This window comes from Centroberyx gerrardi, chromosome 13 (genome assembly GCF_048128805.1).
Source record: "Centroberyx gerrardi isolate f3 chromosome 13, fCenGer3.hap1.cur.20231027, whole genome shotgun sequence".
NCBI lineage: Eukaryota > Metazoa > Chordata > Actinopteri > Beryciformes > Berycidae > Centroberyx > Centroberyx gerrardi.
In genome coordinates, this window is record NC_136009.1 from 19,429,474 (window position 1) to 19,452,715 (window position 23,242).

At 39.2% G+C, this 23,242-nt stretch overlaps 1 protein-coding gene across 2 annotated transcripts in view; it reads right to left on the minus strand.

The window, feature by feature from the left end:
* The window catches only part of crhr2 (corticotropin releasing hormone receptor 2), a 33,868-nt gene that overhangs the window by 4,599 nt on the left and 6,027 nt on the right, over positions 1-23,242 (minus strand). For both annotated transcript variants that reach the window (XM_078287664.1, XM_071910847.2), the window contains exons 3-6: positions 6,386-6,471; positions 5,572-5,678; positions 4,447-4,564; positions 4,059-4,212 (exon numbers count right to left, since the gene is read on the minus strand). In XM_078287664.1, coding sequence (XP_078143790.1) covers positions 4,059-4,212; positions 4,447-4,564; positions 5,572-5,678; positions 6,386-6,471 — 465 coding nt within the window. The remainder of the gene's footprint in view (positions 1-4,058; positions 4,213-4,446; positions 4,565-5,571; positions 5,679-6,385; positions 6,472-23,242) is intronic.

Below are 23,242 nucleotides of genomic sequence, written 5' to 3' on the forward strand. Positions count from 1 at the left end.
TGCTGCTTCATGGAGGTGCAGTGGAGAATTGGCTGTGTGCAAATAATGTCTAAACACTGTCCACAAGAAGAAAAACAGAGACATCTGAAACAGATAGTCAGGGTGGGGTGTAGGTACTTGATGAAAATCAGTTTAACACACCATTCAAAAGGCTTCATTAAAATAGTGCTGTTTTACCTAAAAGTGAATAGTCTGATGAGGTACATTTGTTTCTATATTTAGGTAACTGACACAATAAACTGCCTTGTCATTAGCCTCAGCCCCTTTGGTCGTAGTCCGAGCCCAAACGGCCTCAAGATGTCACTGCAATTCATTTGGATTTACTTGCATCTTGATAAAGAATGTGACTCATTCGAAACCTTGAAGGACATCTTGACCACATGCCATGCGGCAAGAAGCAGCCGGTTACAAATGGGTTCTGATGTGATGCCTTTCTCCTTGAGTATAGGCTTGTATACAAAACAGATATATGTGAAAAAATAGACACTCGAAAGTCTGATTTCATTGTTAGAATCTATTTAGAACATCTCAGAAACAAACCACTCGGCGTCAAATTCCAACTGCGTAAATCTGTCTTTGGTGTGCCAGCACAGTCTCTGGCACACACTGACCAAATTTAAAAAATGATTTGCACAACAAAAATGCTACTCCTAACATACAAAGCCACTATGCTGTATTATACAATGCTATGTATTGTGTTTGTTAGTCAATCAAACATTTGAGTGTCTATTTTCACATATATCTGTTGTGTATATCCTCAAAGAGAAACACATTGCATCAGCCAACATTTCAATGAAATCTGGTGAAATGAGTATAATGTCTTAAAATGCAAAGTACATGCTCTGTGCATTAAAAGTGAGAGAAATACTGTACATTTCCCCACCACAAAAGGTTTAGATGGAGTAGACATCACTGAACAAAAAGAAAAGGTTGAAAGCCACTCCAATGCAGAAGGTGAAAGTATATTATTTGTTTCGTAGGCAAAAAACAGTAAGGTACATAAAGAGTAAAATAGAACACAGTGATTGGCTTCTATGCAGGTTAAGCATTGTGTTTCAAGCACACTTTGACAGCCACCATTCATTGTCACTTTCACCCTCTGCATTAAAGTGGCTTCCAACCTTTTCTTTTTGTTTGCTACAGGCCTTCTGGAAGCACATATTTTTTGCCCATTGTTCCCTAGTGGATACCAAGAGACTAGAAATAGGCAGCAGTTTGACACTGAAAGTGTGGTGGAAAGTGAGGTGGTGGAGGTCAGGTTCGTGGATGGTTGTTTACATTTACCTTCAGCTCTGGTGACCTGGGTTCAATTCCCAAGTCATGTTCAGAATTTTAAAACCACAAGGGTAGTTTTCATTTTCACCAGGTTTTTCTTATGACCAAAATCTCACCCTAATCTCATCTAAATTGTTTGAGTTGTCTAACCTGAACCAAAGTTTTAGTTGTCTAAAACCCTAACCTTAACTCCAATTTAACCTTCAATCTAATGTAAACCAAAGTTGTTTTAGTTGCCTAACCTTAACTCTAACCTTAACTGAAGTTCTTACTTGCCATAGTACTTAACTTATACATAATATTAGCTAATGTGGAAATCACATGTGCTAACAGCAAGACAGTGTTTGTTAGCTACAAGCTGACATTACAGGCCAACACAAAATCGATCAGATGTATCAGTGATGAGATCAATTCCCGGTCAAAAACACCACAGAAATTCACCATGTCTATTCAATTGTGTTGAGACCACCAATGCAATCAGCTGTTCTCAGCTGTTGTTGCCAAGAGAGGACCTCCACTATTCCACTATAACGACCATAACGTGCACTAATGCTATGTCATCTGAAAAACCCTCTAATGGAGCCGAATGAATCCACTGCACCACTGATACACTTGAGGTCCAGTCCTATTTTGATCTGGCTGCAGGAGCCAGCTAATATCAGATTCCCAGTGTTAGACAGATTTAAACTGTCCCACTTCTGTCTCGTCCTAATGAATACTAATTAGCAAACTCCAAGGACTATAGGGAGGATTCTGACAAATTCTCTTTGCTGGCTGAAGTGGTTTCACTCGAGAGATCAATGTTTCCAGACTGCTCCAATTGAAAGAATGAGGAGAATTTGCATCTATATAACATGCAAACGGCACCGTATTCTTTTCACCTAGAAGCCACAACTGAAAAAAATACTTGGGAAAACAGTGAAAGGACGGGTGATTGCATTGATAATGAGATAAAACAAAACATCAAGTTTAAACTACACCTGCAGGAGTAGATAAAACCAATATTGTATGTTTGCTTATTTCATATAGAGTAAGAACAAACTAGTTCATCTCAAGTATGAATGAGTTGATATTCTGCATAAGGCGTCTGTGTAGATTATCTCATCATCATAGGAAAAAATGTAATTTCACATTGATATAGTATGGTATGTGAGAATACAATCTTTGGTTATTTCCATTTTAAAGCCAATATGATATTTCCAATCATCTACTCATCTGTCATCTATTTATCGATCTATCATCTAATCTAAATAAAGCTTTGCTGAGTCACTTTCGTATGACCTACATACTGTACTGTACAGTACTGTGCTGTACAGTAGTGTGTTGTGCATCTATTTTTTCCTTCTGTTAAGCACACACAGCGCCCATTACATAAAGAAAACATCAAAATGTCTCAGCTGTGGCTAGGGTTAATGACAGCGATGCATTTTTTCGTGTTCATTTTTCCGTCCCATGACATAAGATTTGACAATGGTGTTGGTCTCTCCAAGTTGCAATATGCTTTCCCTAACACTTCAGGTGAGTATGGATAATTTATGTGGTGATGATGGGGCATCTGCTACACACCCAGAGCTCATTCTATCACAGCAAGTCATGCACAAACAAAGATATTTTCCACACTTCACTGATGCCGTATTCTCCCGTAAAATCCAAACTTAATTTGAATCTAAAGCATTGAAGTAATTCTCTCTGCTTCAATATTTACTAAGTGCTTTTATTCAAGCATATGATGGAGCATACTGAGTTCTTGTGAAGTTGGGGAGAAATAGAGAGTAGCTAAAAACAGCAGTGAACACACAGACATATAACAGAGTGATCCACCTGCTTTGCAATTTGGTATTTGGGTTGCACTTACAAAAGTTGAAACAAATACATATTAATTTCTTCGCTTTTTGTGGTGGATATGTGATGAAAAAATACTTCTCAATTCAGTTTTCAAATCACAACTTTTCAACAACTGTGTACATTTTAAATCTGTATTTCTACACAACATACTCATTTCACTCAGTACAACTATCTTATGGTACTGTATGTTGCTCCAATGCACTGCTAGACTTTCATCTATTGTTGCAAGCTACTGAATGCCATGTAAGCAACATGGCAGTTGGTAGTTGCTAGTTATCTCATCAAAAATGGAATCAGTAACATAATCCAAGAGATTAGCCAAATTTAGTAGTGTCTTCTGATTACTTTCAGTTACCTTCAGATTACTTTGCCATACTTGAGGTAGTGAAAAAATACAAACTTCAGGAGATTTATTCCTGGTTTGCATAGACGTAGAACACCTGCCACTATTTAAATTGCTCTACAAGTTTCTCACTGTAAAAGTATTCCCAGAAGTAATCAACACATTTTTCACAAAGGATAGATTATTTTTTAGGTGAAGTAACATAATACAGTACATGTTTTTGTATTTAGAATATGTATTATCATAACAAGTATTCCTTTGCTACCCAACCCTAGCTGCCTGACTGCACACAGTAATATAATACTGAATGGGTCAATGTATACACACTTGAGTGGTATGTATTATCTAATGTCTATTGTATATGTCCTGTACTATCTCCCTGCACTGAATGTGAAGATTTCCTGTACAGGCATTGTCCTTGGTGAAAAAAGTGATTGTGATTCTGAATTTGAGTATAATGACTTCTGAAACTATACTCATAATGGCCAGACATGATTAGTTTCAAGTGTAGTTCCAGTGTCAACGGTTACACAAATATTTACGTTATTATTTACTGGCTTTTAAACCTCTGCACTGTGAATATGAACATACTTACACCATCCGATGAAAAGGAAGACCCACTTTCTGAGCTTATCAGTTGAATAAGTCATTACGATGGCGGTGTGAAGGTAGCATCCTTCAACAAACATCCAGAAGAAGTTAGTCACCACAAAATAGTTATATATTGTTGTAATTAGTCGACACCAAGGCTGCAAAAGAAAGGGACACTCAAAGTCATTCAACATTTCAACAAAAGCACAAATTGTTTTCTTGGTGTGAATCAGTTTGTATCTGAACTTGTTAAAATCAGTTGTTAAGATCAAGATATTCAATAGCTCTATACTGACTGTAAACAGTATTACATGACGATATGATGTTAACTTTAATGTGTGTGTGTGTGTGTGTGTGTGTGTGTGTGACAAATAATGAATCAATGCTGTTACCTCATTGCTCTCATGGATATTGTGGTCAATCAGTTGAAGCAAAAACCACATAACATTCCTCAATATGAAGGTGGTGATCAAGTTCCAGTGGATGATGTTTCGGAGACATCGTATGCTCCTGCACCAGAAGTCAAGGGGAAGAGAAGTCACATTATTATCATAACTACGGCTCATTTGAAGTAAAGTAAAATGACTATAAAGTGACTATAAAGTGACTTCTGCCAGAACTGTTGCTGCATAGTAAGGTAAGACTGATATATCAGTTTGCCGATCTATCAGGCCAATATTGGCCTTTTATTAAATATCAGATAACAACCAGTCAGGTTTTCTAAGGCCGATATGATGGAGGTTTCTCCCTGATCACAGCTACATGAAAACAGTTCATTTTCATGTAATATTTCAGCAAGTTTTACTCTCTTCGCACATTTTATTTATTCATTGTTCAATTATGTTTTGTTTCTATGTCAGTTAATTCTTCATGTAAAGGCCTCTTCATGTATCACACAGATTTCCCTACCACTGAATAGGTGTAGTGGGTTGGTCTGCTTTCAAGAGCTGCTAACCCTAAAAATAAATTCATTAGTCTGGGTTTCAGTGGAGAGTTTTAGTGTCCCATGATGGTCTAAATGCTGTTTCCGAGGCTTTTCCAGCCTGACAAGAATAAACTTCTGGGAGAAACACTGAACACTTGGTATGAAATTTAAAGATATTTAATATCGGTACAAAATATTGCCTATCTGCGTCTTCAATCTAAAAATATCAGTAGTGGTACTAGCCTTCAAAAACCCATATCAGTCGAACCCTAGTGTGTAGCACAGTTGAGGCTGTTTAGTATCTGCCCTATTCTTTCATAGTAGCCTTGTATGTGTGTGTATGTGTGTGTGTGTGTGTGTGTAAACAGGACATGAAAAGAAGTAATACTGGTTTTAAAAAAAAGTGTTTTGAAATGCATATTACGCATTTCTTAGTCTGAGTGTTCCTACTGGAGGGATCTATTCACTTGACATAAAGCGAGTTAATGACAAGGACGGCAGTCCAAGGATATTACATGAATTTCCCTGATTGTCTTGTAAGAGGTCTCATGCATGCAGGATACTTTTAGATGGGCACTATTTCTGTACTTGCCTTAAGCATAAGAAGAGAATGAAGGCCACCACTAGAGCTCCCACAGAGATACAGTGGCCTAGGTAGTTGATGATCAGCGCTATTTTATAATGCATTGGATATTTTCTCTGTAAAGACAATATTTGAATTACTTCTTTAGCATTACTGTTGGAGTTCACAAATACAAAGAATGGGCATGAGATGAATATATGGAATGAACAAGGTTTTTACACACAAAAGACCAACTGTGTAGCATAAGGCAATGAGAATCAATCTGTCTGTCTGTCTGTCTGTCTGTCTGTCTGTCTGTCTACTTTGTGCTACATTTGAGGTCTTAACTAAAGTAACAGAAAGCAAATGTCATTGACACACTTCAGATGTCGTGGCTTAAAATTATCTAAGGAAATAGAGCATGAGCCATAAATACACATAATCAGGAGACATGATGTGAGGTAATCAGGCCAAAACTCATTACTGTACATATGATATAGGAGACTTACAACTTTGCCCTGGGCTTTGCTTATAGGAACACAGACTAGACTGTTTAAACGGGAATACATCTGTATTTGTGAAGTTAGTCAGACATAAATGTTTTGAAACATTTATTTCTGACTACTAACTGTTTAACTGCACTGTGCACAAAAAGAAAATACAGTTCAATTAGTGTTATGCAATCAAAACATCACATTAACTTGCTATATCTGATGGCTTTTCCTAGCATGCCATTATTGTAATGATGAGAAACCGTGATGAGCATTTCTTTGTTACTGTTAACAGATTACTTACAGAATGAATGGGGATAGTAGTGCCCCCCCCCCCGCACCGCCGTACTAACCTTTTCCTCTAAAATGGGTTCACAATTGGAGTAATTGCTCTTCAACGCCCACGTCCCATTATCCATACATTCTCTGTATGCACTCCCTGCCAAAAAAAAACGTTAGGTTGTCAAAACTGCAACTGGAAAACTATTTCAAACATTGTTTATGCTCTAAAATACTTTACGTTGAACCATTAGACTCTATACCAATACTGGACAAGCATAGCTTCACAGATTTGTTCATCCATTAAAATCTCCCATCTGTATTCAACAACAGACATTACATTTGGCTAAGTATTTAATGGTGTAAGAGAGACATTCATCTGTTGTAGCATGGTCCTAGTGAGGTGTTGGGCGAGTAGGTTAGCTAAAACATGTTTGTAATTTCTTTGGGTTTCAGTTCAAAGTTTAGCAATATTATTGGGCTCTGACACTTACAAGGAATACCAATTTAGCAATACACATTTTTATTCATGGTGGGGATATGCAAAGCCTCTTACTCCTTCAGTTTATTTGCATATCTTTTAAAACCGATTTCCATAATCAACTTTGAACTGAATTTTTTTATTTTGCATTTCCCCACTTTACATTCAGTGGACCTTTTATCTTTTTAACACTTAAAAATGTATAAAGAGTTTGGGGGAAATAGAGAATAGCTATAAATGTATGAAAAATCAGAGTTCACATTTTACCATTTTAAGTTGATCCAGTAAACCTGTCTTTCATTAGACCATGTTTTGATTAGCAAAATAGACGATTCAGTGGGTATTGCATGAATAACATATTCAACTCCAAATGAGATTGACTTATCATATTCAGTCAGTTTATGTGATCAATTTAGTTCTATCTTGCAGTATTTCCTACATGTATGCTTAAAGGTTGCACCCAGTCATCCTATTTCCTATGGAAAAAAAAGGATTCTTAAGGTTACCATTATATCGCCCAAATAATTTATTATTGCAGTCTTTTAATTACAATGACCAGAAAGTTGCAAACAATGTGTTTCTCTTAGGTATCAGTAAGTGGTTTAGACAAATCTCAGACAGTGGGTATGTGATGTTAACATTCAACACTCATCCAAAGGTCCTTGTAAACACCTCCAGCTTCTTGAAAACAATATGGTAGCAAATGAGTAAATCATCCACCTCTGAATGCCTAAAGCAACTCTTGAAAGGGTAGCAACAACGGAGTGTGACCCTTTGAATTTAAATTTCTCTTACAGGTGACATTTACAAATGGAATAGCAGAAAAGAACTAGCTAGAAACATCGCTCATAGCCTACTTCTCATACTTTGTTGACTCCACATTCAACAGCCTTCCTTTTGACATAACTTGATATGGCAACACATATTTTGACAACATAATGCTTTGTAATATGTGTTCATGAAGGGAAATCCCAAATGACAACCGTTTGAGTGGGTGCTGCTTAGCACAGAACGCCGTCAGTTAAATCACAGTCAGTTAAATCACTAAAGCACTTGAATGAGCAGAACATGTATCCCATGAGATGAGGTAAAACAATCAATTGCATTACAAAACATATTGAGCTTGTTTGTTTGAATCTGTAACAGACTGACTCAACCTGTTCATTGATCAGTTGCCATCTGGCATTTAAAAATCTCCTGTTAAGTCTAGGCAACCGTGATAGGACAGCTAATGCCTTATGCATGGTTAGAAGGTGAACTAAGGCAAATAAATTCATGGATTTACACAGCTTCAGGGCTGTGGATTACCTCTAAAGTAGGGTTGCACTTTTTTCTGACAGTATGATTGCTGAGGACCTTAAATAGTGTCCAATACAGGAATCAGGTCCTTTATTTTCACTGAATAAATGTGACTTTGTAATTAGTTTGGGGCCATTAGACAAATCCATTAATCCATTCTCTGCAAAAATTAAAGGGGCCCTATTATTGCAATTCAGATTTCTCTCTATTTAATATACATATATAATGAAGATATTACTAAAATTTGATTATGTTTTGAGTGTTTTTCTCTTCCACTTGACTTCTGGTGCAGGAGCATACGATCATCTTTTTTTGCAGGCAGTTTCAGACTAACTCCAATCAACGCATCACAACTGGCCATGACTTGATTTTATTGACTCCTGAACAGCGTTCCACTCTAATCACAGACTATACAAGTGACCATGAACAAACAAACGTCTCTCATGACTGAGTCATCATGAAAAGGAAAGATATTTTAAAAAGATCCAAGTCCTTGGAGGATGTGATCCTTCATCTCTGCCACCAACATCACTGACTCCATTAAAGTCTGCAGCAAAACTCCTTGATCTGTCGTTTCATGATGTATGCACAACCCGCTACATCTTATCCACGACCTGTCTCTGTATTCTGGCGAAACCCTTCAGGCGAACAAAAGTTCTGACGCATTTTGATATTTCACTTCAGGGAGGGTGAAACTATCCAAAAGTACTTTATCTTCAAGAGAAAAAGTTGGTCCAGATTAGCGGGCAGGTAAGATAGCGTTATCTTTATAAACTGTTGCTACTATGTCACATCTCTCTTTATCAGTGGGCAAATTATGAAATTTCACTCCGTTCATCCAGGGCCGGATTAACCAGCCACAGGGCCCCTGGGCACACACACGTCCTATTGGGCCCCCTCCTCCCGGTACGCACCCACACACCTTAACTTAAGATACTAGCCTGTTCACAAACAATACAAACGTAAACCTTTTACAGGTTAAAAGTAATCTGAAACTCATTTTTAGCTATTACAAACTACCATTCCTTTTATGTAGTGCTCACTCGTTCAATTTGAGAGTGATAAAGTTTGTCCAACCCCAAGGCTTAGTTTTAGGTGGTGGGGCTTCCCTTTGATTAAATTTGGATTGCAGAATGTGCCATTAAGGAGGTGATGTGGTGGGAATGAAGGACCAAAAAAACTGAAATTGAAATTTATTAAGAAATTTTGATTATGTCTGTACGTAGATCCCCTGCCCCACCAGTACATAATTAGTGCTCTGTATATTCACTAAATGCATCGCATTGGTTGAGGCCTCTGTATCAATAGAGATAGTGTTTAGGGCCCGATGTCAATAGAGGCTGTGACTTGGGCCCCGTAATCTTTCTAAACTGTGGCCTACAGTTAGCAGCCTCAGGCAGGTCAGTATCTGTCAGGGTCCCGTGTGGCTGCACATTTCAATTGAAATTAGTGAGATGTTGCGAAATGCACTGAACACAGACGCGGGACCCAGAATCTTTTGGGGCCCCCTGGTGGTCGGGGGCCCCAGAACAGATGACTGGTACTCGGTAAGTAAAGTGTGTTATTTAACAGAATAGCGACGGTTGGCACTGTGAACGTCTTTGAGAGTCAAACTGGAAGTCAGTATGGTCAACAGAACAGCAACTAAAATCCTTCCAGTCAGTTAAGTTGCAGCATTTGAACTGACAGCGCCCCCTGGAAAGCCTCCAATCAGGTTTGCCTCATTTGAATTAGAGAAGCTGGTGTTGTTGCCAATGAGAGTCCAGTATTAAGACTGTTTTGCCTGTGAGGACTTAGTATTCATTATTCATTCAATAAACACCCTTGGTCATAAATACCCTTGTTCTCATCCTGAGCCTTGGTATATTTCAAAACAGAATCATGAAAACTGAATAATATGTGGGACCCTTAAGGTGTCTGAGGCTGAATAGTACAAGGTGTTTTCCAGATAAAGCCCTCCGTCTCTCCAGGCTAATATCACACTGTGTTTGTGAAGCAAGTTCTGATGGTGCAGAAATAGAAGGGGGGGAGCAGGTTGTGAGGTTCGTCCCTCTGAGCTATTCCACTGAGCCAGGATTAATTCAAGGCACTGGTGCAGGGAAAGCACATTTCTGACTAACCATCTGTGCCTTACGCATGATAAAGCTATTCTCTTCACATATCTATTTCTCTTTACAGTGCATCAACATGCAGACTGCCATATTCATACAGTTAAAAAAAAAATCAGTTAATGACTCAGTTTCTATTAGGTTTCGGTAAGGGATAAGGTCTCCATGTGAAGATGGTAACAATGCGACTAACTAACCGACACTGACCACACTCCACCGGCTTGGAGGAAAGTCTGGAAAAGCATAAGGAGATAAAAGAAATGTGCGATTACCAATTGGTTTGCTCCCTGCCAACATCGCCCACCTCCTCTACTAGCCACTGTGCCAACTTTCATCTCTCTCTCTCGCTATATCTCTCTCTCTCACACACACACACTCTCTATCTCTCTCTCATTCTCACTCTCAGGCACACCCATGCATATATACCAACACACAAACACCATACCCATTTCGAGATTGGTGGAGAAATTCCAGGAATCGTGGCCTAGTCATCTGGACTGCAAAAAAATGCGGAAAGTAATTTCAACCTGGAAGATTGTTTGATTAGTCCACAGACCCTACTGGTTTAGTAGTGTGTGTATGTGTGTGTGTGTGTGTGTGTGTGTGTGTGTGTGTGTGTGTGTGTGTGTGTGTGTGTGTGTATGCGCACATGTGCATGATTTATTGCCACCATTTCACAGCATTTTCTCCCCTTATTTGATTAAACCGCCACAGGTGACAGTAGAAGCACTATTGCCAGGAAATATAGATTCATGACAGTGGACAGTCCAGCCTGCTTTCACTTGATTTTCATATGGCATATTCATTTGATTTTCATATGGTATACTAAATATAATGGTAGAAAAGTAGTCTACAACAGGCAGATCTGAACCAATAGGCACAGTACACATAAACTAACTAACATTATGGATAGTTGAACCACTGGTGTGAGCATGTTTCACATTCAACATCATGGATGATCCCGTTAGTCCAGTCGCTGTAGTGATTTGGACCTTCTTGGGAAATCTGGTCTCTGCTCTGCTCATCTTTCCACAATGTTGAATGAAAGTTTTAGTGGATATTTTACATTTTTTTGTCCAAAGACTGGTTGAGTCTGCCACTGTTTCCATCTGCTTCCCTGTCTTCTGTGTAGTGTTTCCCACCCCGAGTGTGACATAAATTAAATATAGCCACCATGTGAATATGGCATATGGAGTTTCAAGTGACTGCTCTAACCATATTTTTTACAATTGTTTTGTAAAACAGTCCACAATGTAATTGGATAGTGTTAGGGTTAGGGTTAGGGTTAGGACCTCAGATTTGGATAAGTTTCAAGTTGTAACAAAGATGAAAGGCTATAATATCACAAAGTTGAGCCATCAGAACTCAGAACAGCTCATGTGAGCGACACACCTGAGCCAGATATGCCAGCACTTTGCCTTCAGGCCGTATGAAATTACATTTCATGACCTGGGAGACACAGAGCAAACTAGGGCATGCCATATATTATGGAAATCTCTCAGCTCAGTGCAGTTGGACATTTCATTTAAAGACAGCAGAAATTGGAGCAAAGCTGCCACAGATGTCAGAGGGCAGGTGAGGATATGGCAAAGTCTGTCTGACTGTAAAAGGCAGGAGTCAAGAGATTCAAATGCAGCAAGGCGTTCGCAGACATGAATAGCATGATGAGAGAATGTCAACAAAAAGTAAATATATCAATTCTTTCTTTGACAAGCTTTAGGGTTCTTTCACATTTCATATTTACTCAGTCAGTTTCCTTTGCTGTAGGAGGTGGTGACAGGCCAACAGAGCTCAGATGTGCAGCGAGCATGGCAGCTCAGGGAAGTGGCCCCATGCTGCTGCTCAGTAAACCCTGGAGTGATTTATTTGAAATAAAAATTTAACTGGGGCCAAAAACAGGCAAATAGAGAACAATTCAAACATTTCATGGACAATTTTTGTTGTCATCCTCTTCTATTGTCCTTAATTCTCTTCTTCATTCTACATTCACTTCATGGAATAACAGCCATTGCACTAAATAACCTGCTTTGATAATTCATTACTGTCAATGACCCAGACATTGGAAATTGTAACACATTTTCCACTTGCTTTATGTAAGCCCACTGCCAGTCTATTGCGCTGCTTTTAATATTTTGTTCAATGAATGACTAACCTGCATGACATTTAAAAGGCACTTTAAAAAATAATGGATCGTATTTCTACCAGATGACCGAGTTAAACTGTGCTCAACGCCATCAATGCTTTTGTCACGTTTTTTATGCTGTTTTTTTTTTTTTTTTGTCCTGCCATGTGCTACAACGTATTGAGGATTATGTGCTAGATCTTTGATATTTGTCTCAAATTGATTTCATTGCACATTGGCAGGATTGTCCTTAAAATACAGACAATATTTCTGCACCTGCATCTTGTCCCCTGTGTGGTGTGTGTGCCATTCCTCCTCATCACATCATCATCCATGTTATCTTACATGCATCAGATCACATGCGATGGCAGGAGGAACCGACTAACTCTGTGCAATATAATGGAAAAGTATAATATTCTCCATGCAGAGAGAAAAGATCATACTGTAAATTCAAAGCCTCCAGTATCCAAAATCATGAACCGCAGGTCCAGATGACCTGCGGTTCAAATCATAAAGCGTTAGCCTCCAGTGAGTCAGGGCTGTCAACACTAACATGTCAACATCACAACATGAAAACGCAACTGTTCCCAAGTCCTTGATCGACCTACATTTGATAAAAACAGAACATGGCAGCTTAAACAATTTCACTAAGTAATACTGCCCCGTCCTTGTCACATACCGTTTGTTATAAATTTAGTCAGAGGTACTAAAACCTGACTCAAGCAAAGCAAAGGCTCGAGCTGTCTGGCTTTGTCAGCACATGCTCCAAAAATCATTGGATTAGCTCAAAGAAGTCCCAGAGAGTTTAACTCTCAGCAGGTTCTGACAAACGCCCCAGCAATATTAAATGACGATAAACTCAACCTCGTCCCATCAAGTAGGAAGCTTTCTGGCACCCCAGTGTAAAGAAAAAACTGCTTTTTACCAGAAGTAATACAAAATTTAATTTAAACGTGTCCCATCTCATTTTATGTCATATGTGTATTCTTTGTTTTGTTTTTAATGATTCTTTGCACCTTAAATTGCATCCTTGGAATTGCCCCATGCAGGATAAGTAAAGTTATATTGAATTGAATTGAAAAGCTGCATCAAATAACTGTCAGGCTTTGAGATACTGTATACTAAGTTTAGAAATTAAATACTGGCTCCCAACACAATGACAATAAGCTGTGCTGAATAGCTTTGTTTGTGCACGCTCTCCCTCGGTGGTATCTTTGACATTGACTCGTGGCTTCTATAAAGGGAACGGCCCTAGGGGAGGAACAGCTCAAGAGAAAGACATTCAAGCTCCTTCTATGTCATGTGGATTTGTGGCTAGTGTAGATACGTCGGTTACATATTTTTTTGCTGACTAAATTAGGATATCCGCTTATACTGTAGATGCCTTATAGTAGGGGACAAGATTTATTTTGGGAAAACAGATGTAGCGTGCTTAGATTTCAGTTTATTGCCAGAAAGATTGCGTCCGTTTACACAAAGCAATAGATATTTTGCAGGGAAACTGCCAGAGTGGAATTCCCACTGTTGCTTTACTGTTTTCTCCGAGTGACTGTAAGCTTCTGTGTCACGCTGTTTCCTCCTACGGCTGACTATTGAGTCAGCGGTTGGATCTAGATGTGTGGCGGTAGAAAAGCTGTACCGGGTTTAAAGAGAGCAATCTCTTCGAGTGACTGGCCCCCGGTGCAGCCTGTGGACCGCCTCACCACACAGCCGCAGGTCACCTTCCACTGAGCCAATCAACAAAAGACATATGGGATTGGTTTAAAAGCTTTGGCTGCCTGCCTGACCAACCTGCAACTGCAATCCTTCATGGTCACATACAGCGGCCCCTATTCATGTCTTCATCCTGCATCTATCCTGTATGAATACAGCAGGCACTTCTTTTTTGATAACTTAAAAAAACGAAAATTCTGTCTCTCAAGCAACTATTTACCAGACTTTGTGACCTTAAGTGGATTTCTTTTTTCAAACAATTCCGCCTGAGAATGGAGCAAGAGTGCAGCATTAGGTCAGCAAGCATGTAGAAAGAAGTGGGACTTCTATCATGGCCGCATCTGTAGCTTCACTGCTTTTTGCATTAAATTTCACTTCCTTGCACAAAAGTCACATTCTCTTAATGGCTTTTGCAAACGTGTAGGGCTGTGGAGTTGCCACAACGGAGAAAAAAAAAAAAAAAAACACTCAATCTACATGCATTTTGCTTGCACACTTTTGGATAAACGTCCCCACATTACAAATTTGTGGGCTCAAAACGATACATTTGTGAGATCAAAATACAATTTTACCATTCTGAAATGCTTTTTCTTGGGTGTAAATATTTTCCTACCCCCTGCATTAACACTGTAGCAGTAGCTTAGTACATGTTGACCAAAATAACTGGTTTCATAATTATATACTGATTAGCATGAGCATGCAGGGTAGGAAGGAGCCAAGAAGCCGAGGCAACAATTACCTATCAATATGTATCCCTCATAAAAATCAGACACCCAGTCTAGACAGAAGAAGAGAGCTGTCAGTAGCTATAAGCTAGCTGACATTAACATAGAGAGCTTGCTAAAGATAACGTCTAGCTGCAGCTTGATCATACCCAAATACGTTCTTATCATTGTCTCATCACTCTCTTATCAACTGTCCTGGCAGCAGGTAGAAAAAAAATATTTTTACCAAAATAAAAGAATTTCAAGATGCCACATTTTGAGCTCACCAGTTCATGATTTTGATCCCTCGAGGAAGGGGAATGAAGCTATAAACCACGTGAAGAAATCAATAACTCAAAATTAGAGGTGGCGACAGATTCTTTTCACCTTTTATTTATTTTTACACATCAGAATCTTTCAGTCTCTGTATAAAATTTAATTTCCACCCCAGGGGGGTGAAAAACTTTGACTAGACAGCTATGGGATTATTATGTCACCTCACGATCTTTGCAAATTAAGCCGAATACTAACTAACGCAAAATCATCCAGGCATAGAATATGTTAATAATTGAGTCATTACAGGCCAGGAATTACATGCATCAATGGTAACAGCTCAGATCGACTCAAATGCTCTATGCCTGCCAGTGTTTTTTTATTGATGTGCTGAAGCAATGTTCTCATGAACTAAGTACATAATTACTTGTGAGGATTCATTAGTATATTGAACACATATTAGCATTGGAATTAACAGATATTAATTAGTGAAAGCAGAAAACTGGGAAAGGGTTCTTGGCAAAAGCACTGGAGCGCCTGCATCTCTAACTTTTTCCAGTTAGACCAGCTAAGGGTAAAATTCTGAGGATTTTCACACACTTTTAAGATTGTTCATTTCTTTCCAAATTATGCTCACTCAGTCAGCCTTTCCACCAACAGAATGGAAAGTATGGTTATGGATTGTTCATATTTCATTTCTTGCCATTGTGTTCATTTTTTTCCCAATATTTTGTAGATTTAACTTAGTTTATAGCTGATTGCAGAAGTACTAGGAGTGCTACACCTGCCATTTAAAATCAACATTTTACTTCGGAAGTCAATGAAGAAACTAGACAAGAAAAACTCACAGAAATTTGAAATTGGCCATCTGGATTTCCACACATCGTGGTGTGAGGGTGATGTTTTATATTTTCTCTGAAACATCAGGGACTAAATCAGTTGATTGTGTGCTTTGCCAATCTGGTCAGGAACAAACTGTTTTTTAAGCAGCGTCTTTCCCACCGGATTGCGAAGGCTATTACCCGAGCTGCAAGAGAGTTTGAGCAACCTTGTGGCAATTGTGGCCACTTTACTGGAGGAATGGCTTGTTCAATTGTTGGACCAAATGTGACGACGTCTTGGTGTAGGAGGTCAGCAGCCAATTGTCCATCACCAAATACCCTTGTGAGATTTTCCCATCCTGTCCTGTCAGTCTCTGCCAGGCACTTTGGGTGTGATTTTATGTCCCACAGTGTATGAGTTGTACCTCTGGAACTGAAGAATTATATATATATATCCCCCCTGAAGGGAGGGAAGGCAGTACAACTACAGTATGATTGGCACTTCAAATATCCTTGAGATGGTTCAGTGAATTTCATAATTGAACTAAGGGGAATGAACATGATGTACATGACATAGGTTTGTCCCAGGAGAGTGGAGGGTCTCTTGATTTATGAACTGCGTATGCCCCAAGGTGGGATTGTACAGACATTAGGGATCCTGAGTCTGAATACCATATTGTGAATAATGCATTTTAACGTGAATATTTGTTCCGTCCAAATGTCTTCAATATTGTTCAGATGTTTTAATAATATGCCTGTAGTCGTGTGGAAATATAAACTCAATTGGCTTTTCTAACTCAAAAGAGAAGGGGGCGGAGCTTGTTTGCATTTCTCAGCCAGTCTGCTTGTGTTGCTGCTGCCTGTCACACAAACACAGCCAGAGAGAGAGAGAGAGAGAGAAAGAGAGAGGTGCTTGTTCGTATGCTTTTTGTTTGCTGCGAGAATTGTTTATTTATTTTGATTATTAATTTAGTATTGGTGAGTTTTTTGCTTTTTCTTTTCCCAGCGGATCTGCTGATTGACTTTGTGAGGCGGAGTTGGTTCGACTGGGAGTGGATTAAGAAGTCAGTTCAGTACAGCAGGGATGTTGTGTCTCCCCATCACTCCACACCGCTGGTCTTCCCAAAATACAACTTCAGTATTCCTCCCAGCAAAGCTTTTGATTTATTTAGATGTTTGTTTATACCGGAATATGCAGATTAAACAAAAGTAGAGGTAAAACGATAGAGCTTTAAATATGAGATTGATAACACTAACAAAACATAAAATGCAATTTCTTTAAAAAAAAATATAAAAACAAAAATTTAACATAAAAATGTAATAAACTGATTTTTGCTGCGGCAGGCAAAGCGCGGAGCTTTGGCGCCCAAAGTTCAACAACTTGAACGTTTTTTTGCAAAAATCCCCGTGGGTCCAATAGAAACGAGAAGTGAAACAGCCAGGAAGTGAAGGAAAATGGAGGAGAAACTAAACCTTGCTGTATCTGAATTCCCTGAGCTGTGCAATACAGGTTCAAGGGAATATCGTGATCTCTGGAGGAAAGCCTGTCCAGGAAATAGGTTTCTAACCAAGTGGCTGCTGCTCTTCCTTTTCTTCCGAGCAGGGCCAGTGCTAGGGCCAGGGTTTTCTTTTGAACGAGGGACACATACATCAAAAGCTTTTTCCAGCGAGCTATAATGGTGACCTTCTTTCCTACTCGAAAATCAAAAACCCTGCTTATTTTGCACACTCCTCGTCAACTTCCTTTGACCTTCTAGCCCATTGTGTGCTGTACCAAGCATCGAGCGCAGAACCACATCCTATATGTAAGAAGGGCCTTGAGGTGGCAAAGCATTACACAGCCTGTGACGGGCCAAGGTGGTCATGACTAAGATGTCCATACAACGGGTAAGAAAATGGACATAAAATAAGGCTTCTCTGGTGCGTCAAATTCAAATAGGCTTAATTGAAGAACCAAAAAAAGAGAAATCCTCACTCTCAAAAAGATTTCTTGATTGATTTATTTTACGTGTTTCAAATAAAAAATATGCAGCTTGGCAAACTGAAAAGACAACGTTTTGCCCATAGGCTTCGTGTTAGTGACTTCCTTTTAATATAAATAATAAATAGACTCTCCTACACTAGGGGCAGTATCTACAAATCAAAACATATTCACATCTAAAACAAAAAACAAAATTACATTCATTCTTACATAGGCCTACATAAGCAAAAAAAGACCAATATCTATAATGTTTACATCATTCTATAGGATTACTTTGACAGGAGATAAGCTGTTCATATTTCAACCACATATATGAAAGCTATACAAATGGAAGTCACATCAACATAATAATATCATAGACATGACAATGTATCAATACCTTTAGCAATATCCTGAAAGTTATTTAAACCTCCCATTCAAGAAACCACAAACAATGGAAAATAAAAAAATAAAAATAGACCAAAGAAATGGAGCCAACTTCCTTCAGACCACCTGGGGTCAGCGTACCTAACTGAAAAATCCAAAATCTTTCTCTTCTCAAAAGGTAGTTGTCCAAGTCACCACCTCTCCTCCTCCTCCTAATGCGGATTTCCATTTTTTTGGTCTAATACAGGTCGCCATATTTCACAAATTTTTGAGAGATTCCCAACCACCCCGTAGACCTAACTTTCTCCAGATCTCCATACAAATTCAGCAAGCCAGGATGTGAATCGTGGGGCAATATCTGACTTCCAGAACCTTGGATTATTCTTTTTGCGATAATCGTGCTGTACATAATAGTGTTCTGTTCAGAAACGTTCCAATTTGCAAGGGAGAGCGAAAAGCCAAATAGTGCAATCTCTGTGTGAGGTTGAAAAGTGCAACCATACGTCTCAAAAACCATTTGGAAAATGTCACACCAGAACGTGTACAACCTGCCCAAAACATGAGCCAAGGAACCCTCCGCAGATTTGTCACAAAGATAAGCTACAGTGGGAAATATTCTACGCAATTTAGTTTGAATGAAATGTAAATGTAATGAAACTTTAAAAAAATGTACCCAATTTTGAATCTCTCCGAAAAAACGGTCTGCTCTATAAGCTGTTAGGGTCCCCCAATGCTCAAAACTGGTCTCTGATTCTGTGAATATATTTTCAGAACAACCGGATTGCTCCACACACTCTGGGAAGAAAAGCTGGGTGTGCAGATTATGAAAGAAATGATGTCTGGGCAGAGGAACTTGGTAGAATTCAATCGTGTTCTGTTAAGAATCAATTAATTAAATTCAAGGTAGTGCACAGGATTCATTATTCAAAAACTGTATGCTCTTTCCATCTCTATTTTTTATCCCATTTTTATCCCAGTCCATAAATGTTCAGTGTCCCCCAGTGAGGGGGGGTTGGTGGTGGAATAGTTCATAGTGAGAATTTTGATTCATAAAGACATCTTTTCAGTTTGTAATTGACTGGTTAGTGTTTGTTTATGGCTGGGTTTATAAAAGCCTATGTTTATGGTCACAGTTGTTGTTTATGTTTATGTTTGTTGTTAAATACAGCTTTAAAAAACAAATGATCTGTTGTTAAACACTGCTGTTATATGCTTTAATATGTTGACAATAGCAATGGCAATGATTACAAGGGGAATAAATAAAGTATTTTGGAGAAATTTTGGTAGAACAAATACATACACAAATACAAATTGTTGCGTCTCGATCAGCACACCCGGGATAGACTTCACACCAGCTGTATCTCCCCTCATTCAGCGAACTGCAGACTATATACATATAATGTTGTTTTAACGAATTATTGCAATTAAAGGGAATCCTGGTAACTCTCTGTCTTTATGTGTACCCTCCAGTTTAGCATGCAACATCAAATCTCTCTTTAAAAGCATTCTGCCTTGAGTGATGACCACTGAAACGAAAAGACAGACCATCAGAGCCTGAGGAAGTGTTGCTGGGTAATGCTTTATTCACAGCTGTGTCTTTTAAGCTCCCCTCCTTTCCTTTCGTGCCCTCATAACACATTAGGAATATCTACAATTTTAGGGCATAAATTAAAATGTTTTGCCTGTGTGACAGCACACAGGCAAAACATTTTAATGTGCTGTGTGCTGTCAGAGTCTCACACCACACAGCTGAGCTGAAGTCAGTCGGTGAGGGGAAAATGAGCAAGAGGCCAGGCGCTACAAGTCTACGGCCCTAAGGGAAACCAACAAGCCACATATGTAGGATAGCGTGTCGGGATAATGAGAACATATTAAACCACATAACAAATCCAAATAGCGAGCATATGCTGTCACATCACATAAGGACTATATCCACGTAATTTATAGAAGGTCACGGCATGAAAAAAAATACGCTTTTGACCAGCGTCTTCCGAGGCCAAAAGCAACTGAGCCATTTTTATCGATCCTGTGGCCTTTGACTTTTATCTAAGAGCACCATCAAACAGAGATGCCAACTCTCATTTTTCAGTGTCAAAGATGGAAGAAATGTTCAAAATTAGATGAAAGAGATTTTCAAAGCAACTTCACACTTAGAGGTGTGGAAATAAATTATTAAATTGTTTTTTTTTTTAAGGAAACATAATGACATATGCGTTAACAATATAGGTAATCAATGGGTCATCATTGGCTTGCAACAAAACACTTGTATCATTCTTTATTTGAAGGGAAATCGCTGGTGTGGTATAAGAGTTGCATTTCATAAAACAGTTTAAGCTTCCATTCAGAGCATGATGTCATTGTATGTGTATATATATATGAATGTATACAGTATGTTGTAGCATGGTACGGAAATATATACTGTATGTGTGGGAAGGTGTTAGTGTTATGTATGTATGAATGTAAGAAACGGGAGCTATTCATAGTATTCCCATGATGTCACATGCATTTCCTACCAATATGGTGCCTTACAATATACACAGTTCATTGGCTGTGGCTGTCGTTTGATTATAATCACCCGTTAATTGATTACAATGTTATTTTCCTACCAAGATGGCCGTGTGATGATGTAACAGAATACTATGAATAGGGCTTTTAACCAAAGTCAAATTCCTAGTATGTGTTGCATACTTGGCCAATAAAGCCTGATTCTGATTTTGTTCATTACTGAAAAACAATGAAAAACAATCCACTCTGTGCAACAACTCTGCATCAACCGAGATTATTAAAAAGTAGACAAAGCGCTCCTATCTCTGACAGTAACACTAATTGGGAGCTGCTTTTGGATGAATTTGGATTAAAAAGAAAAAGAAAAAAAAAAAGGCTCTACAGCTCTTCTACTGTTAGTTTGGATGGTGAGCCAGTGTTGAGCACAGCCGGGGGAGACTGGTGCTGATTGGACACCCCCTGGGGGAGATGGTGTGCAATGGTTAGTGAAATGTTTGCAACACACGCTGACCTGAATTTGCTGACTGACTAACCTCTTATCCAGTCCCACTGTATAGAAGTAGAGCAAAGGTTTCAAGGGGGAATAGAGTAGCAAAGGAGAGGTACTTTACTGAAGACCTCGGTGCAATCAGTGGATTCAAATAACTGGGCCCGTGCGATTTTGACCATGGGAAACTGCACATGGAATTGCATCAGGAGGATGTGTTGCTAACGTAAGAAGAGACGTTCTGTGGTTGGGAAGTGGTAAACCTCACTCATGCGGTAACAAACCAATAGAATCTGTGCATCCAAATCTGCCCTTTCTACATGTGAGTCCATGAGGGGCTTTCTCACAGCTTTGTTAAACCTGAACTATGACCTATATATCACTCCTCCACAGGGGATCTGATGACATATGATGGTGTTACGCTCATTTAGACAGCCATCAAACGTCAGCGTCAGACATCAGTGACTCATTTGGCTAAGCTGAGAAATGAGTAAGTTCCTGAGAGTGATTTCCCTTACACTGTCTTGGGTAAATATCCTGTTCAAATCAAATCCACGGCTGTATCACGGTTATGGAATCAAACCTGCATCTATATTACACTTCCAATCACTTCGAAATGATTTGTGCCCATAATGTTTTTATGAGAGATGATAAATCTTTATCTTTGCAATAAAACATCTCAGTGGGTTAATAGTAGTCCTGAATACCGGGGAAACATCAACAGTTTATGTGGGAGGCTAATTGCTCATGTGGTGCAATCTCTTTGGTAATAAACAAAACCATACAACAAAAACATACACAGCATCTCATAACACATCGCCTAGAATTTCCTGCGGCAAACTTTTTGGAGCGAGATAGTTGCGATTTTCATGTTTGATGTTGACCCCCGGTGTCTTTTCATTCACTGGCCGGCTTCGCTTCCATGTTTGCCTCAGAAAAACAAACTGCGTTGCGCTGATTCATCTCTGATTTAAAATGAAGTGACAAGTTGTATCCCCGACATGCACTGCTGCGGAAGCTCTGCTCTTCTCGCTGAACCTGCGACACACCACAGTGTTGATACGACTCCAGCCTTATTAATCCAGATAAGGGAATCAATAAAGCTACATTGTGGACACAGTGATCCTGACTGTGATTTGCGGTGATTGGAAAGGCACACTGCGCTGATAGCATGTCTCCTCCATGGCAATGAATAGAGACGCAGAGGGATGAGGTGAGTTTACAAAGGAAAAGGAGCGAGATTCACTGACAAATTACAGTTACACTCTGGATTTCCCTAAACTGAGAAGGCACAAAGGACACTGAAATTGGAAAACTGCGACACTGAGGTGCTGATATCATTCATCTATACTGTTGTGCACATCACGTCTGCCCGAGGGTTGATAGCAAGCGGACGACACGGCAGTGCCAAGCAGAGACAACGAAGGAACTTAGACCACATCTAGCAGCTCTACCCCAACAGCGGCGATGTGCATTTCATGTAAACCATGGAACTGGATAAACGCACAAAAAAAAAGGACACGGGGAGTTTTAAAAATGCATAAGCCTCTTAAGCCACTCTGCAGGCATTAATATTTATATATGCTGAAATAAATGGCAAAGAATTAATCTCCCCTTATACCTGAGTGGGGCTGAAACTGTGTGAATCCTCCGATTTTTTCTGAGACTGTGGCAACGGTTAACTGAAATTCTGCTGACATTAACCTTACTCAGCTGCCCATTTCAAAGTACTGCTGAAACCCAACGAGGTCAAACACAATGTATTTATATCTTTCAGTGTCCGACAACTGTGACTGTAGTGTATTGGGGCTTGTCTTCAATAGTCCATGTAACAGTAGCCTGGGCCTGGGTTCAGCCTCTCTTTCTAAGATGCAGGCGTATAGCGGTAAATGCTATGAGACATACCAAGGAGGCGATATCAAATGGAAGAGAATCTATTGTTAGTTCCGTGGGTCAAATGTGTAGCCGAAGGGGGTCAGTTAAAAAGAGACGTATCCGAATACGCTTTGGTTGGAAAAACCTGTGTGCTGCAGCTTTCACATCAAAGTCCTTTTCTCAGTATCGTGACTTA